The sequence below is a fragment of the Aspergillus terreus genome, genomic scaffold (genome assembly GCF_000149615.1).
Source record: "Aspergillus terreus NIH2624 scaffold_4 genomic scaffold, whole genome shotgun sequence".
NCBI lineage: Eukaryota > Fungi > Ascomycota > Eurotiomycetes > Eurotiales > Aspergillaceae > Aspergillus > Aspergillus terreus.
Window position 1 is genome coordinate 393,885 of NT_165927.1, and position 13,626 is coordinate 407,510.

Genomic DNA, 13,626 nt, shown 5'->3' on the forward strand with positions numbered 1-13,626 from the left:
TGCGTCATCCGCAACGTGCCCATCGGCCTGGGCGAGCCCTGCTTCTGACAAGCTCGAGGCCAAGATCGCCCACGCCATGCTCAGCATCCCCGCCACGAAGGGCTTCGAGATCGGCTCCGGCTTCGGCGGCTGCGAGGTCCCCGGCTCCATCCACAACGACCCCTTCGTCCCGGCCAACGTCGAGGTCCGCAACGGCGCCGCCGGCGCCACCTCCACCACCCGTCTGACCACCAAGACCAACAACTCCGGCGGCATCCAGGGCGGCATCTCCAACGGCGCCAGCATCTACTTCCGCGTCGCCTTCAAGCCCCCCGCCACCATCGGCCAGGCCCAGACCACCTCCACCTACGCCTTCGAGGAGGGCGTCCTCGAGGCTAAGGGTCGCCACGACCCCTGCGTCGTTCCCCGCGCCGTCCCCATCGTCGAGTCCATGTCCGCCCTCGTCATCATGGACGCCCTCATGGCCCAGTACGCCCGTGAGAGCGCAAAGACCCTCCTCCCGCCCTTGCCCAAGACCCTCCCCACCCGTCCGACCATCGGCTCCATCACCAACGGCGGCAATGCCTGAGCTGTCGGTTGCCTTTCCGTTTCGGTAGACTTATGATCGCTAGAGTTATGCTGTTGATGATTTTCACGTCTGTCTCGTTGGAAAAGTGGTTCCTGTCATAGCATTATATCAATGTCATTGAAATTCCGCTCTATTTTTATATATACTAGTACATACTATCCTGATATCATATGCTGGTCTCATTCATTCATTTATACTAACACAACCGAGAACTGCCTAGCGGCAGGGATATCAGGATATCAGCCCTGACCAAAACGAACGGAGTATCATACACTCAAAACAGCCTTCCCAAAAGACACGCTGGAAAAGTAACCTAAACCAACAAAATAAATCATATCATACTTCATTCCGTGCATCACTGTTGCTCCGACTGACAGACTTCTCCGACATCCCGTCCATATCCCCTGCCGTTGCATTGACGACCCGTAACTTCTCCTTCGGCACCGTGAACGTCATCTGCACCCGTCGACCCTCCGCTGCGCCCTCCACATCCCAGTCATCATCATCTAAGACGAACAGTCCATCCAAGGCGGAATCATCCTGTGTGAGGGACGGTGGTGTCGCCGATGAGCCGGTCTCGCGCGAGAGGCGATTCTCCGCGCCCCAGTCCTTCGCGCCTTGCTTCCGCCGGAAGAGCTCCGCCGATGCGCTGACGGACCGGCGAGGGAGATGCGAGGCACTATGGTCGGATCCCGACGATGATCCCTTGGGCGCCCCGAGGACAGTGCTCCGACGGTCGATTCCCGAGGCCACGGCTGCACCGGCGCTTGGATCGGTTGGAGGACGTCGTCGAGTTACCGAGAGCACGCGACGGACGCTTCCTATCCACTCCGAGGCCCGTGGCCTGGGTAATGTGAGAGGCCGCGAGAAGACTTCCAACGGAGTGGGTGACAGTCCCGGCCCGTCACCGAGGAGAGGATCACCTTCCACTTGTCGCTGGGAGAGGGTTGTATGCGCGGTAGAGTACGAGTCGGACGAGTATCGTTTCTCCTGGGGGAACGTGGCGCTGTCGGGTCTGTTCCGCGTCTCCTTGCTATGGGCCGACGCGGAGCTCCCTTTTTCAGGCGACTCCCGGCCGCTACTAGGCAGACTCGCGGGTTGGATTAGGACACCCCGGGATTGATGGGCGGATTGGGATGACGAGGACGAGTCGGAGAGGTTGGAGGACGTCCTAGCGTCTTGTTCGGGAGACGAATGACTATCGCCACCGATCCCAAGGCCGGTAGCGAATATTGATGCGACACCAGCTGCAGTAGAGTACCGGTCACCACCGATGTAGGTGTCTCGCACAGAGAACGCTGCCGAGTCTCTAAAGGGGTCGTTCATATCTTGCACCTCCATCCCTGCGTCCTGGGCTTCATCCTCTTCGCGTTCGTCAATCGGATGGATATCCCCTGTCGCATCACTCCGTCTGTATTCGTGGAATGGCCCTGGCGGGCGGTACAACCTTGGCGTAATATTCGGGCGACTGCGTTTCGTCGGACTTGGGACATCCATCAACAGACGCGTTCTCTCAGCCATCGAGTCACCCGCCTCCCGCCAATTGGGTGGCACTTGTCGGTATCCTCGATTGTTGTTGTTCCATGGGTAATCGCTGTTGGTGCCAGCTTCGGCCATCTGAGGCCTGCGGATACTGCTGGCCATGAAGGGTTCGTCCTGAGTCCAGAAATGATCTCGCTCCGCGCTAAGGGCCAGTTTGCGAAGCTCCTTATGTCGTGCCCGACGCACTCGATGTCGCCGGAAGAAGTACCAGATGAAAAATGCCGTGCCAGCAACAACAGGGATACCCAATCCAAGTCCGGCCCCGAGTCCTGCCTTTCGCGCGGTAGAGGAGCTGGACGATGCTTTGGGGGCAGCCTCTTGGGGGGAGACGGCCTTGGGATTAGTATATGATGATGCCCAGCTTCCAGAGGTGACATTGTACAAGTACACCTGTGCGTTGGATTGGGGTCCAACAGTAGACCGTTTGGAAGATCCTGACATATGGTAACCACCTGAAATCATCATCACTCCACCGGGGAGCATTGTCGCGCCGTGTCCATAGATCCCGGTCCCTTCTGCCATCCCGGAGTCCTCCATCGATGGCACTCTCCAGGACCACTCCCCGTAACCCGCGTATTCCGCCCCCAGGTCCAAGATGGCCAGCTGAGGATGAGCAGGAACCGATGTATTCCCTACCCAGCCCCCAAACACAACCACACTGCTCCCGTCAGGAGACAGGACAGCCGTGTGTCCAGACCTTGGTTCGATGATGGTAGAGGTCTCTCGCACGGCAAGCTCCGTGCTTCCTATTTCCTGAGTGGATCTCGCAGAGACGATGCTCCAGCTATTCTGTGGGAGGGAAAATATCGCCAGCTGTGACATATTGAGGAATGCGGTTCGGGTGTGGCCACCAATCAAGAGGAAATCCTGCTGTTGGAGTACTTCCCCACTGGAAGTACGGGCATATGTCGCATCCAGGGGCACGACGGCAAAACCGGCTTCTGGGATGGGCGGAGCACGACCGCCGGTGGTAGACACCTGATATGATGACTCGTTGGACGTTGTAGGAGGTTCGAGGACTATCATGGATTGAGAGTAGTTGGCCGCAGCCATCCAGGTCGACCCTCCGGCGCTGGTATTGGGACACATCCCACCGAAGGCGAAGACAGAACTGTTAGTCGTGTTGGACGAGGCGTAGGCAAATCCAGCGGAGAGAAAATTGGGGCCATCGACGGCGCTATCGGTGGCGTCAGTGTTGAACTTCTCCCACGTCCCGTTGCCGATGGAGCTGCTGGTGTCCGGCGTGAACTGCCATAGCTCGCCCCCGGCGCTGTGACAGTCCCCCGCGTACACCTTGAGAAGACCATGTGAATCCGTGACAGGGACGAAAGCGGATGTCTGATCGTTGAATCGAAACGGCGTCTCGTCAAGTAACAGCGTATATTCCGGATCATTGGGGTCCAGGCTTCCTGAGATGTTCATAGACAGGAACTCGACCGCCCCGGGCCGGGAATCGCTTGGTCGCAGGAGATACGCCGTAGAGCTATCGTTCTGGAGGGAATATAGAAGGTGGGACGAAGAGTATGGGATTGAAGCGAGGACAGGGCTGAGTAGACACAGGACGGCGACGAGCGTCGACGCGAGGTGGACGCCGACGGCTCCGAACATTCTGGGGGTCCGGTGTAGACGACCATCCATGGAGAGAGTCGGGACTATGAGAGAGGTCGAATACGAGAACAGGGACAGGGCAAGGAGAGGTGTGACGCATCTAGATCGATTAGATCGATCGTCGACTTTAGCTCGTCACCGCGATACTGGGAAGTAGCGGCCGGTGGAGAGCGCTGGCCACATGAAGCTGATCAGGCGCGGTTGAAAGAGCACAATCGCGAGATGATACACTGTCCTTCTGATTGCGATGTCCTTGAAGAGTAGGAGTAGTAAATGGCACCGTCGAAGAGTCAACAGCGGAGGGGCAACAATGAGGGGCAGCAACAACGTCTATCGGAGGGTAAACAGTGCGGCAACATTCCCAACCACCACCGATCGACAGCGGATCTAGATCTGGGGCGATAGGCACGCAATGATGGATTTAATTAACGGTATCATGGTGCCCAGTGCGACCTGCGATCTGGGCAGTGCAACACAAAGGCAACTTGGCATGGTGATTCGCTGCGGGAGTGGATGGACTGCACCACTGCTGGCGTAAACACGGGCGGTTGCGCTGGCAACTGAACCGGACAGACGACGCATCCATGGCTCGGATGTCACGATAGTACTCCGTATGTCACGATAGCATGCATTGTGGACGCGTGGATGATGCTTGTGAAGAGACTGTGTCTGTGCGAGATGCTGCGCAGGAGAAGAATTCCGATCGATCTTGACACATTCCTCGCATGAGACGCGATAAGTTTATCGTGGTCAAGTGGAGCCTCTGAGACAGATCACCGCCCTGATCCAGTCTAGTAGAGAGAGATTCGCACGAGTACAAGGGACGAAGGAATGAATACTCTGTACTAGGTAACGTCCGGTAAAAGGAGGTACCTAGTGTCGGAGGTGTTGATGTGATCGGGTATACGGAGTACAACTATCCAAAGGAGCTCCTGGTAAAGACCTCACGGCGATCACGGATGTCTCTCCCGCAATCCGCCCTGGTCTTCATAATCGCTTTCACATGCACAAAATCCTACCAGATTCGGTGACCGGCAGCAATATCGAGGGAAATATCACCACCACCTCGACTACCAACAACAGCCTGAATCACCACGAGGGCGTTGGGCGCCAGCGTTCGGCAGACTTCCCAGAAGGGAAACCAAGGTCGAACCGATCTCTAGGTTCCTCATGCCTCGTATGGACGGGATCTGGCAATCAGCCCATCGTCCATAAGATGACTACTATAGCGGACTAGGTGACACCACGGTCGGCCTGATGTCCTCGTCTATCTGGGTGTCATGCCCGGGATCTGCTTCTCGGCTTGTGTCCCGACGTTCCTGTCATACTGACCGGTCTTCTGATCCATCGCGCAGGGTGTGAAGTGCGATCAGGACAACAACCCGGTTCGAAACCTGCCAGTGGGGTAGGGACGAAGAGGTGGGTGTCGCCATCAGGTCGACATAAAGTAGCATAAAGTAGTTACTGTGCAGGAAGCTACAGTCTTCGGATGTACGCCGTACACCCTCCTATATCTTCTCGTGCAAGGATGGAGAGACGCGCTCGGGAACAACCGGTTTGCCGCCGGGGCCAACAGCGTATCACAGCCATCGACGGCCCCCTCCTTGCACTGCATCTGTTGGATGCAGGAGGCGACTGGTCGCAGACACAGAGAACTTGTTTGTCAGAATGTCCGCGGGCGAACTCACCGGGAGCATTGCGCCTCCCTGGTCCCCCGCGAATCGAGCTGCGTGCGCTTGGACCCAGGTGAGCATTCATATTGGGGGCTGGTATAGAGTTGCGTGCACCTCTCATAACGCCAGGATTTCACCCCCCAAGCAACAGGACCGGGGCGGAACTCGTATCCTGGACTCATCTGATTGGGGCGCAGGTTGCTGGGGAGCACGCTGACCAGACGCAGGGGGTCGGCTGGATCTGACCGGATTGGAGGACAAGGAGATCCGACGCAGGGAAGACAGTCGGTTCGTCAGCAGGGTGGTGTGGTTTGAATCATGAACGACGCAGAGCAGCAGTTGGTGCAGCGGATGCTCCAATCGCCTCCATCGGAAATAGGAGGGACGGAAGGCGTTGAACCGAGCGTCTGTGGAGCGTGGAGCCAACTGAGATCGCATGCTATGACGCACTATCTGGAGTAGAGAACTACTTGGCACGGACTCCAGGACTAGCGAGTACATTCTGTAACTAGAGGAATGTACCAACCCAGTCTGGTAACGGGTCAGAGGCATGTCTTGGAAAGATTCAGGAGAACCGTCGACACTTCACGACCGACCGCACGGCCACTCCAGAAAGCTTGGTTTCTCAGCCAGAAGCCAATAAGGATAACCTCCGCGGCCCTAGGCAGGCTGCAAGATCCTCGATTTGGCGATTAATTACTAGACGTATTGGGATGGTATCACGATTCGATCCCTGCGCCCCTCAAGATGTAACGTTCGCTGGACATAGGGTACCTAGGTACCCTGGTTCGTACGAACATGAAACTGACATGATTGTCTTCGGAGGTCAGAACAAAGCGGGTCGTGCAGTTGTCCTGTGCGTCGTCTGCCGCGGTCGTCTGCCCATGGCTCCAATCATCTCGTAGGCTAGGACGGATTGACGTGGAAGATGCCGTGTTGAGACTGGGGTCGGGGACTACAGCCTAGGACTGTCAACGTCGGCGGGTGTAGTCTGTACACGGAGTAGACCAGAGAGTCTGCCCCGGACAGCTTCCTCCCGACAGCAGCATTTACCCGGAGATTGATTGACCACAACGGGGGTTCCTGCCGCGGTTCAGATAAGAGTTGATGAAATTCACGCACACTGCATGCCGCGACGCCTCACTGCAGGATCCGAACACCGGAACCACAGACGAGGGTATTGTGAATGAGTTGCTATGATTCATGCCAACGTGTTGAGACCACTGTCAGTACTTGGGACGATGCAAGAACGATCAGCTCTCTTGGGCTTGAATGACGTAGCAGGCGGAGGGGCCAAGACGCTGGGTCCCCAGACCAACCTTTTGCGGACAGGAGTGAGCGTATGCATCGTATGCATGCCAGTCTCTAGAGCCATGGGCCCGTGGTGAGATGAAGAGCTGATTGGAAGCCGCCCTTGTCACCCTGGTCTGAGCGCCCCCTCAACCGCGTCGGGTCTCGGTTATACAGAGTACAGCAGAGTACGGGGAGACAGATGTTCTTGGGACATTCTTGGGACATGTCCCTCCAGTTGTACCTCTCTTTCTGCTCATCTGGGACGAGACCCTAGGTAGTAGAATCATACGAGCCCCCTTTGCTGTAAGAACACACTCATAGGCTGGGGAATATCCCCGTCCGTGCGAATCCAGCGGCGGCCAATCAAGCCGGGACGGGAGTGAACTCTGAAGACCAAGTTGATTCACGGAAAGGGAGACAGACTATCAGCGCCACGCCTCGTGGGACGGGTCGCTGCATGTTTGATTCTTCGTTGTAACGACGGGATGGAGTTTGAAATGGATGATGATTCGATGGGATTCCAATGGCCGTCGAGACAGCGGGAAACCGGCTGGAATGCAGGGGACGGGGATATCGAAGCTACTAGACTAAGGCATGTAGATACTCCGTAGAGATTGGCCCCACAGCCTTGATTCCATGAGGAGCCTTGGATGGGGACAATGGCCTCCACCGCAGGAGGGACGGTACTCGGTAGGGAGAGACCTCCTCGTCATAGACTAGAGACGGAAACCGAGTCCGAGTCAGGAACTTGTAGCTGTCGGTCCGTAGTCTGTACTATAGATGATTGCAAGGATTCATTCGTATTGGCGTGGTATGAAGGCGATGACAATCCCAGCATTATTTCTCCGACGCGAGAGGGTCGTGTGGTGATTCACCCGTTAGAGTCAAACACAGACCTCTGCCCGAAGACATCTGATTGGTCCAGGAGATCGGTCGAGTCGATCCAAATGTGTTTCTGGAGAGACTCGATCGACAGATACTTCTAGAGAGTACGGAGGAGAACAGTTGGAAGAAAGGGTGGTTGAGAGGCTGGCTAGACCGGGCGAGAATCGGACCCGACCAGAATTGATAAGAATCAAATCAAATAAAAAAAATAAAGTCGAGTGTGGTACAGAGGATGTAAAAATCATCCACCCAATGTGATGATGGAAGAATGCTGTCGACCCACGGAACCCTCAAGATCCCAGATCAGAGGGGCCAGGACTGACAGGTGTCATTGATCTCTGAATCCCTACATGGGTATAGATATGTAGGTAATGCACGATATACGAGTAACCCTACAATTATCTTACTATATCGGAGTAAGTTATAACAAAAAGGAGGTAGTCATTATCTATCGAGAGATCTCCATGGAGCGATGGCGGAGAGGCGACTGCGATGCCGGAGAAACCAAATAATCATGACAGATGGTCGCAACGGGGCCAATCAACCCACGCCCGGAAAAAAAGTCCCTACGTAATGCACTCAACCACTCTCGATATTGTACAGAGTATATGGATACAAAGGATCAAAGAGAGTGCTGAATAAATTATATATTCTTAATTATGTATTCTTATTTTTTATTTTACTTTTTTTTTTTTCTTTTTCTTTTTAAATTATTATTAAAAAAAGAATGGAATGATCGCCTAGACTCCCAACCACAGCCAAGACTGATGGACACCGCCCGGATGGTCGGCCGAATGGCGTCGATACGGAGAGCAGACCGAGTAATTCATTAAATTACAGTACCTACAATCTACGCCGTACTCTCCAGTCTTACTTCTGTAGGAGTAGATTAGGTAGCCTCCTACTTCTAGGTAGACCGGTAGTAATCAATAGTAGAGATCCCTGTATTCAGTAATATAATCCATTACTCTGGATATAGTTGGGTATCGACTACCTTAGGTACCTAGGTACCTAGTAAGGTACTAGGAGGTTCTGCCGAATCCCGTCAGTCGGGGCAGATGGAGAGACGACGACAGTATCGAACATCGCAGAATTAGAACAGTTGAGCTCCCCACCGGCAGTAGTTGAGATCTCATTCGCATGGTGAGATTAATATGAGACCCTGCATGCCTCCACCGAATTGATTTCTTTTCTTCCTCCACGTACATACAAGTACAGTACCTCCCTGTGGTAGTGTACATACCTCCATACATAAGGTACTTGTAAGAGTACCTGGGCAGACTGATTTTTACCGACTCCCCTCCACCCATACGGCGGGAAAACCACCATCGTCATCCATCCTTCCCAATCCTCCTCCATCATACTCGCCCTCGTCGTCTTCTCTTCCTCTTTTCCTCCCTCCCCCGTCTCAACCATTTCCCTTCTCCTTTCTCCTTCGTCTTCTTCTTCTTCTCCTCCTTTTTCTTTTCTCGTCATCCCTTCGGAAGGCTCCCTCTCCCTTCCTTTAGATTTCTCTTCTTCTCCCTTTCGGGTTATACCATTTTAATTCTGCTATCCATATCACTTCCCTTTCCTTGGGCATTTCCCGCCCGCGCCCATCTCATCGCCAGTCCGACTCGACTGCCCCTATATACTCTACCTCCCACGCATCCCCATTGCGCTCCCTGACCTCCCTTCCTCAAGACGCTCCTTTGATCGATCCACCTGCTCGCCGGAGAGAAACCCAATCATCCGAACTCAGCCCTTCCCGCCTTGACTGTCGCCATTCCCACCCGTCCACCACGCTGCGTCTCCCCACCCTTGCATCCATCTGGGACAATTTCGGTTTGCCTCCTGGTGCCGTAGCAGGTCTATCGCTCCGGATCTCCTCCCGTCGTCGCCGCGCTGCCGTCGGAAATACTCCTATCCTTCATCGCTGCCACCTGCATGGCGGTCATTACCCTCCCTCGCCTCGTCCGCAGAGAGTAATGCTGCCCGACTCGTGCATCCGCTCGGAGCTTGTCATCAGCTCACGCTAGATTCGATCGGCGCAGGTTAGAGTAAAGGTATATCCAAGACAACCAGAAAAAAAAGAAAAAAAAAAAAGGTTCAGACGGAAGACATTCACGACCAGCCAACCGAGTGCGTTGTCACCAGAAGAACAGAGGGGTCGGCAAAGGATGCTCCGTTGCAACTCGATCCGAGTTGGCTTTGGACACTTCAAGAGATGAAAATGACGGATCGGCCTTCCTCGGTGTCAGGCCCGGAGGAACCCATCAACTACGTTGGACGAAATGGCCACCTCCCAGAAGGTGCGCCCCGGCGGGCCTCCGGCGACATGGCGGAAGTTGCAGAGCTCGACCCCAAGCCAATCGTCACAAAGCCGCCAACCGCGAAACTCCCGCTCCCCGGCGATCTGACGGATGCCCAAACCGCCCTACGACATCCCTATGCCCACCTCTACCATTCCTCCAGCGCCTCGCGGTCGCCATCCACCCGGACCTCGTCGAGCTCGCTCCAGGCCCTCAACGAGGATACTGTGGTCGACGCCCGGTCGGATAACGCCTTTATCCGCGCCCCTCTCCCCCGGCGAACTTCGCATCATTTAGGGCACTCCGACTCCCAATCTTCTTCCGATTACCCCGTATACCCCGACCAATCCTATGCAGTCCTCCAATCTCAAGTACACCCAACCTACCAACCACCTTACCTCCGCACTCGCAGTTCCTACCCCTCCCGGACCGAGTCCCTCTCCCGCATTGGGTCGGCGCGCGCCTCTCGCACGGCCGGCAACACCCCCGTATCAAGCCCGGGGCTGTTCACCTTCCGCGGTCCGCGCTCTTCGACGCCGTTCGCCTCCGATGATGAAAACCATGCCGGCTCTCCTTTCCTCCACCCCACGCACCTTCAACCACCCAAAGAGTACGTCCCCTGTTGATTCTGAATTCGCTCTTACCCAGAGCTATCACTAACTGCGCGTTTAGAACTCACACGGCCGAGGTCGATCGAGATACGGTGACCGGGAACAAAGTCATCAATCAGTATGAGATTCTCGAAGAACTCGGGCGCGGCGAACACGGGAAGGTGAAATTGGGTCGGCATGTGGCCACCCGTCAAAAGGTCGCCATCAAGATTGTGCAACGATACTCGAAACGGCGTCGTCTCGGGAAGCTAGGGAACCCAGAAGACAAAGTGAAGAAAGAAGTTGCCATCTTGAAGAAGGCGCGACATCCCAACGTCGTCAGTCTTCTAGAAGTCATCGACGACCCCAATCGTCAGAAGGTCTACATTGTCCTTGAATATATTGAGAACGGAGAGATCATTTGGCGCCGCCGAGGCTTACGCGAGATCGTGCACGTCGATAAGAGTCGGCTGGAGCGGGAAAAGGCCGGCGTTGCTGATTCGCCCTCGTTTATGGAGGAAAGCCAGCAATATATCCGAACGGCGCAACATCTGCGCCGCCAACGGGAAAAGGCACGCGAACGCCGCCAAGCCCAGGCGGCTTTTGCCCAGCAGGGTCCGATTCCCGCCTGGAGTTTAGAGCACGGAGCGGAATCGGACGACGACCTGGGCCCCGAACTGACCGCATCTCGGACGCCCAGTCGCTCCATGCGAAGCCAGGAGGAACCCCAAGCATCGCCAAGTCACTCATTCTCCTCGACGCACGATTCCGCCCTCGCGGCCATCGAGGGCAGTATGTATGGCGCCTATGTTGACTATCCATTTGAACGACGATTCAGCACCGCATCGAGCAGCTATGGCTATGCGCCGTCCGAGCCCGAATGGTTACCGGACGATGACGACATGGCCTATGTTCCGTGCCTGACCTTCAACGAAGCTCGCAATGCGTTTCGGGACTCTTTGCTAGGTCTGGAATATCTTCATTACCAAGGTATCATCCACCGCGACATCAAGCCCGCCAATCTGCTCGTCACCAGCAATTATCGCGTCAAGATCTCCGACTTTGGGGTCTCCTATCTGGGGCGGCCCATCCGAGATGAAGACGAAGAGCAGGTCGGTGAGACCGATGCGACCGAACTTGATGATGCGCGGGAACTGTCCAAGACCGTGGGGACCCCTGCCTTCTACGCTCCCGAGCTGTGTTATACCGGCGAGGACTTCGTCGACAGCTTGGGCTCAGCACCCCGGATCACAGGGGCGATCGACGTGTGGTCCCTGGGTGTCACCCTCTATGGAATGATCTTTGGGCGCCTGCCGTTTGTCTCCGATGACGAATACAGCATGTTCCAGACGATTGTGAAGAAGGACGTCTTCATTCCCCGCAAACGCTTGGCGCCGGTGGAGGATGATCCCGATACCGTCAGCCAATGGCCCCGCTATGTCGACAGCGGAAAGCGGAGAGAAGATGAACTGGTGTATGAAGAGATTGACGATGAACTGTATGACTTGCTCAAGCGGCTGTTGACGAAGGATCCGATCAAGCGTATCACCGTGAAAGAGATCAAGCATCATCCTTGGGTGCTGGACGGACTGCCCAATCCGCGGGACTGGATCGAAGAGACCGATCCCGGCTACCAGAGCAAGGGCAAGCGGATCGAAGTTTCCAACGAGGAAGTCACTTCGGCTGTCAGCAAAGTCCCTTTCATCCAACGAGTCCGATCTAACGTGGCGAAGTGGTCTACCTACTTTACCGGAAAGACCAAAGACAAGGATGGCCGGAAACGTACGCCGAGTGCGAGTCCCTCGGTGGAGTCGTCGTCTACGTCTAGCAGCAATGCTTTTGGCAAGTATCTGTGGGACACCAGCCGTCGAGCGAGTCTCAGGGGAGACGAGGATTTCTCCCGTCCCTCTCGGCTGACCAGAGATGGTGAACATCCTCTGTCCCAAAGTGTCACCGCCAGTCCCGTCGGTAGGGAAGACCAGACCTCGTACTTTCAAAATGCGCCACTTGATCTTGATGCCCTGAATGAGCGGACCCCACGACCCGCCCCTCCTGACCGCGCCACGTCGACGTTATCGACCGCGGAGTCTGCAAAGACAGTCAAACCATCGGACTCTAATATCACCCCTTCCCAACCTCGTCTGTCCGCGCCGAAGTCTCGGGTTGAAACGTCCGGGACCACCAACGTCAGTGGGCTGTTCGGCGGCGCAAGCCGCCGACTGGCTAGGGGGTTGCAGACAGGGGAGCGGCGCTCAGACCGATCGGTCTCCGAATCTGCTTCTGTAGATGGGGACAGTCACTCTGAGCCCAGCCTGGCCGTCACGGTGGCCTCGGTGGTGGGGCATTCCTCTACCTACCTCTCGGAGGAGTCTTCGTCGCACGCGCAGAACTCGCTCTCGGTGGCCTCGGGACACCGACGCAATCGCTCTCACTTGTCGGATACGACTCCTGCTGAGCCTTTCCACCTCTCCAAAGAAGCTCTACATCGGCCGAGAAGGGATGACACGGGACCTACTGCCTATGGCACTGAGGGCGCTCCTCGCAGGGATAGCGAGCCGAATGCCAGATTTCATGTGCACGAAAGCGCGTTCGCCGATTCCCACGTGGGAGGGCTGACGACTTCCCCTCCGTCGGCGGCCACGATCTCTTCGTCTTCGGTCGATGACTACACCAGCGGCATGTCTCAAAGCACATCCCATCCGAGTATCCCTTCAGTTGTATCTGGCGCATCCTCACTCTCGGCGGAAGGTCTCGGAAAAGAGAAGGATTGTGACGCCGCTGGCCAGGTTCCAGCGATTCTTCGCACCGGGGAAACCGTCAAAGCGCAACAGTTACACCCCCCTCGTCATCCGGAGGACGACGAGGTACGGTACGATTGCGATGATGAAGAGGAGTTTGAAGATGACTCTGAAGACGAAGGACTGGTCATTGGAAACAAAAAACCCACTTCTAAAAAGCCAGCCTGTCATGGCAACCAGCCTACGACATCCTGAGCCGGCTCTGGCCGTCACCTCCACTCTGCCGGTTGCCCCGATGGCTGAGGAACTGAAAAGTTTTGATCCTCTTCACTGTGAATACTCCCATCTTCCTTCCCTCGCATCCAGGTGGCACACCCTGGTTCTCATTCGTCTCCAATTTCGGAGTAACGTTGTTTATGACTTATATTCTTCTGGGTT

At 55.7% G+C, this 13,626-nt stretch overlaps 3 protein-coding genes across 3 annotated transcripts; 2 read left to right on the forward strand and 1 right to left on the reverse strand.

Moving 5' to 3' along the window:
- Positions 1-76: 76 nt before the first annotated feature.
- On the forward strand, positions 77-568 carry ATEG_02924 (bifunctional chorismate synthase/riboflavin reductase [NAD(P)H] ARO2; the record flags this gene model as incomplete). Its single annotated transcript, XM_001212102.1, has 1 exon — positions 77-568. The coding sequence occupies one exon, from the start codon at positions 77-79 to the stop codon at positions 566-568; it is 492 nt and encodes a 163-aa protein (XP_001212102.1).
- A 336-nt stretch (positions 569-904) lies between these two features.
- ATEG_02925 (uncharacterized protein) lies at positions 905-3,718 on the reverse strand (the record flags this gene model as incomplete). The annotated part of the gene is made up of 1 exon (XM_001212103.1): positions 905-3,718. The coding sequence occupies one exon, from the start codon at positions 3,716-3,718 to the stop codon at positions 905-907; it is 2,814 nt and encodes a 937-aa protein (XP_001212103.1).
- A 6,063-nt stretch (positions 3,719-9,781) lies between these two features.
- On the forward strand, positions 9,782-13,443 carry ATEG_02926 (putative serine/threonine protein kinase; the record flags this gene model as incomplete). The annotated part of the gene is made up of 2 exons (XM_001212104.1): positions 9,782-10,470; positions 10,533-13,443. 2 exons carry the CDS (start codon positions 9,782-9,784, stop codon positions 13,441-13,443), a joined length of 3,600 nt encoding a protein of 1,199 aa, XP_001212104.1.
- Between the last annotated feature and the right edge of the window lie 183 nt (positions 13,444-13,626).